General features: G+C 54.5%; 1 protein-coding gene across 1 annotated transcript in view; it reads right to left on the bottom strand.

Moving 5' to 3' along the window:
- Positions 1-442: 442 nt before the first annotated feature.
- The window catches only part of TAPBP (TAP binding protein (tapasin)), an 11,813-nt gene continuing 10,812 nt past the window's right edge, over positions 443-1,443 (bottom strand). The window contains exon 6 of the mRNA XM_015417432.1: positions 443-489. Coding sequence (XP_015272918.1) covers positions 443-489 — 47 coding nt within the window. The remainder of the gene's footprint in view (positions 490-1,443) is intronic.

Genomic DNA, 1,443 nt, shown 5'->3' with positions numbered 1-1,443 from the left:
CCCCCCCGGCAAACATTCAGCCAGAAGTGAAAGACAAGGAGGCCAGAGCAAGGACAGAACGGGGAAAGCTCCCTGCTTGGTTTCGTCAGGGCTGTTCAACAAAGTCTTCTAAGAGGAGGTCCAATGTCCTGCACAGTAACCCCTGCACTTCACCAGAGTACCCAAGAATGGAGAGAGCAATTGGGACAGGAGTGAGATGAGGAAAGGACAGAGAGAGGGGGAGAGGGAGAGGGGGAGAGAGAGAGAGAGAGACGCTTCTTCCAGTGGAGTGTGGCCATCCCTGAGTCCAGCCCGCCCCCGCTGCAGCCCTGCACACACAACCGCAGGTTCGGGGGTGGCCTCTTTTCCTACTCAAAGCGAGGGGTGGGGGGAGAAGACGAAGGACCCCTTTCATCAGCCGCCAGTCTGCGCTTCACCTCTTCAAAGGCACCTGAGGACAGACTCACAAACCCCGACTGTGAACCCAGCGGTCCCGATTCACTCCAGTTTCTGTGGGGAGAAGACAAGACAGGCACGTGAGACTTATTTGAACCTGAAGGGAGAACGTGGCCCGCCGGGCTCTCCAGAAAGGGGACCGACTGTCCCACCGGTCAAAGCTGCTTGTCGGGTGGGCACACGAGAGCAGGGCCTTTTCAGGGGGCCCCCTCCCTTTCCATCTTCAGGAGGCAGCGGAAGACGCTTTTATTTAGGACTGCATTTGGTGTTTGTTTACTGGCCGTCCTAACACGGAAGCTCATACCTTGAATAAACCTATGTTGGTCTTAAAGGCGCCCGACTGGACTCTCAAGTCTTTTTATGTGACTTCTATAATTTTTGTCATTTATAGTGTAAGCCGTGTTCCCTCTGAGCTGAGTTAGTGTGAGCTAGGCTCACAGTTTTTTAGCCTCCGGCTCACACATTTTTTGCCTTCGCTCTGGAAGGGACGGCTCCAGAGCAAACTGATTTATGCAGTAGCCAAATGGCTCGCTCACAACTTTCATGCCAGGAGCTCGCAAAGCGGAATTTTTGCTCACAGGACTCCACGGCTTAGAGGGGGCGTTGATTGTAAGCAGTGCTCCCTCTAGGCTGAGTTAGTGTGAGCTAGGCTCACAGTTTTTTAGTCTCTGGCTCACACATTTTTTGCTCAGGAAGAGATGGCTCCAGAGCAAACTGATATTTATGCAGGAGCCAAATCGCTGGCTCACAACTTTAATGCTAGTAACTCACAAAGCGGAATTTTTGCTCACAGGACTCCACGGCTTAGAGGGAGCCTTGGTTGTAAGCTGCCTTTTGTCCCACCAAGTAGAAAGGCGGCTCACTCAAGGTCTTCATTTTGGATGCCCCCACCCCACACGAGCAGAAACCCCCCACAAGAAGCGGGGAGCTGCTCGGGACGGCTGCCTGGCCTCTGGCCCGAGAGGAGGGGACGCCCTCAGCCACCCCTAACAATCCCCCCCCCCCGCT

The sequence above is a fragment of the Gekko japonicus genome, unplaced genomic scaffold (genome assembly GCF_001447785.1).
Source record: "Gekko japonicus isolate JY-2015 unplaced genomic scaffold, Gekko_japonicus_V1.1 scaffold2685, whole genome shotgun sequence".
Taxonomy (NCBI): Eukaryota; Metazoa; Chordata; class Lepidosauria; order Squamata; family Gekkonidae; genus Gekko; species Gekko japonicus.
The sequence above is the reverse complement of the archived record's forward strand: the minus strand, read 5'-3'. Positions and strand labels throughout refer to the sequence as shown.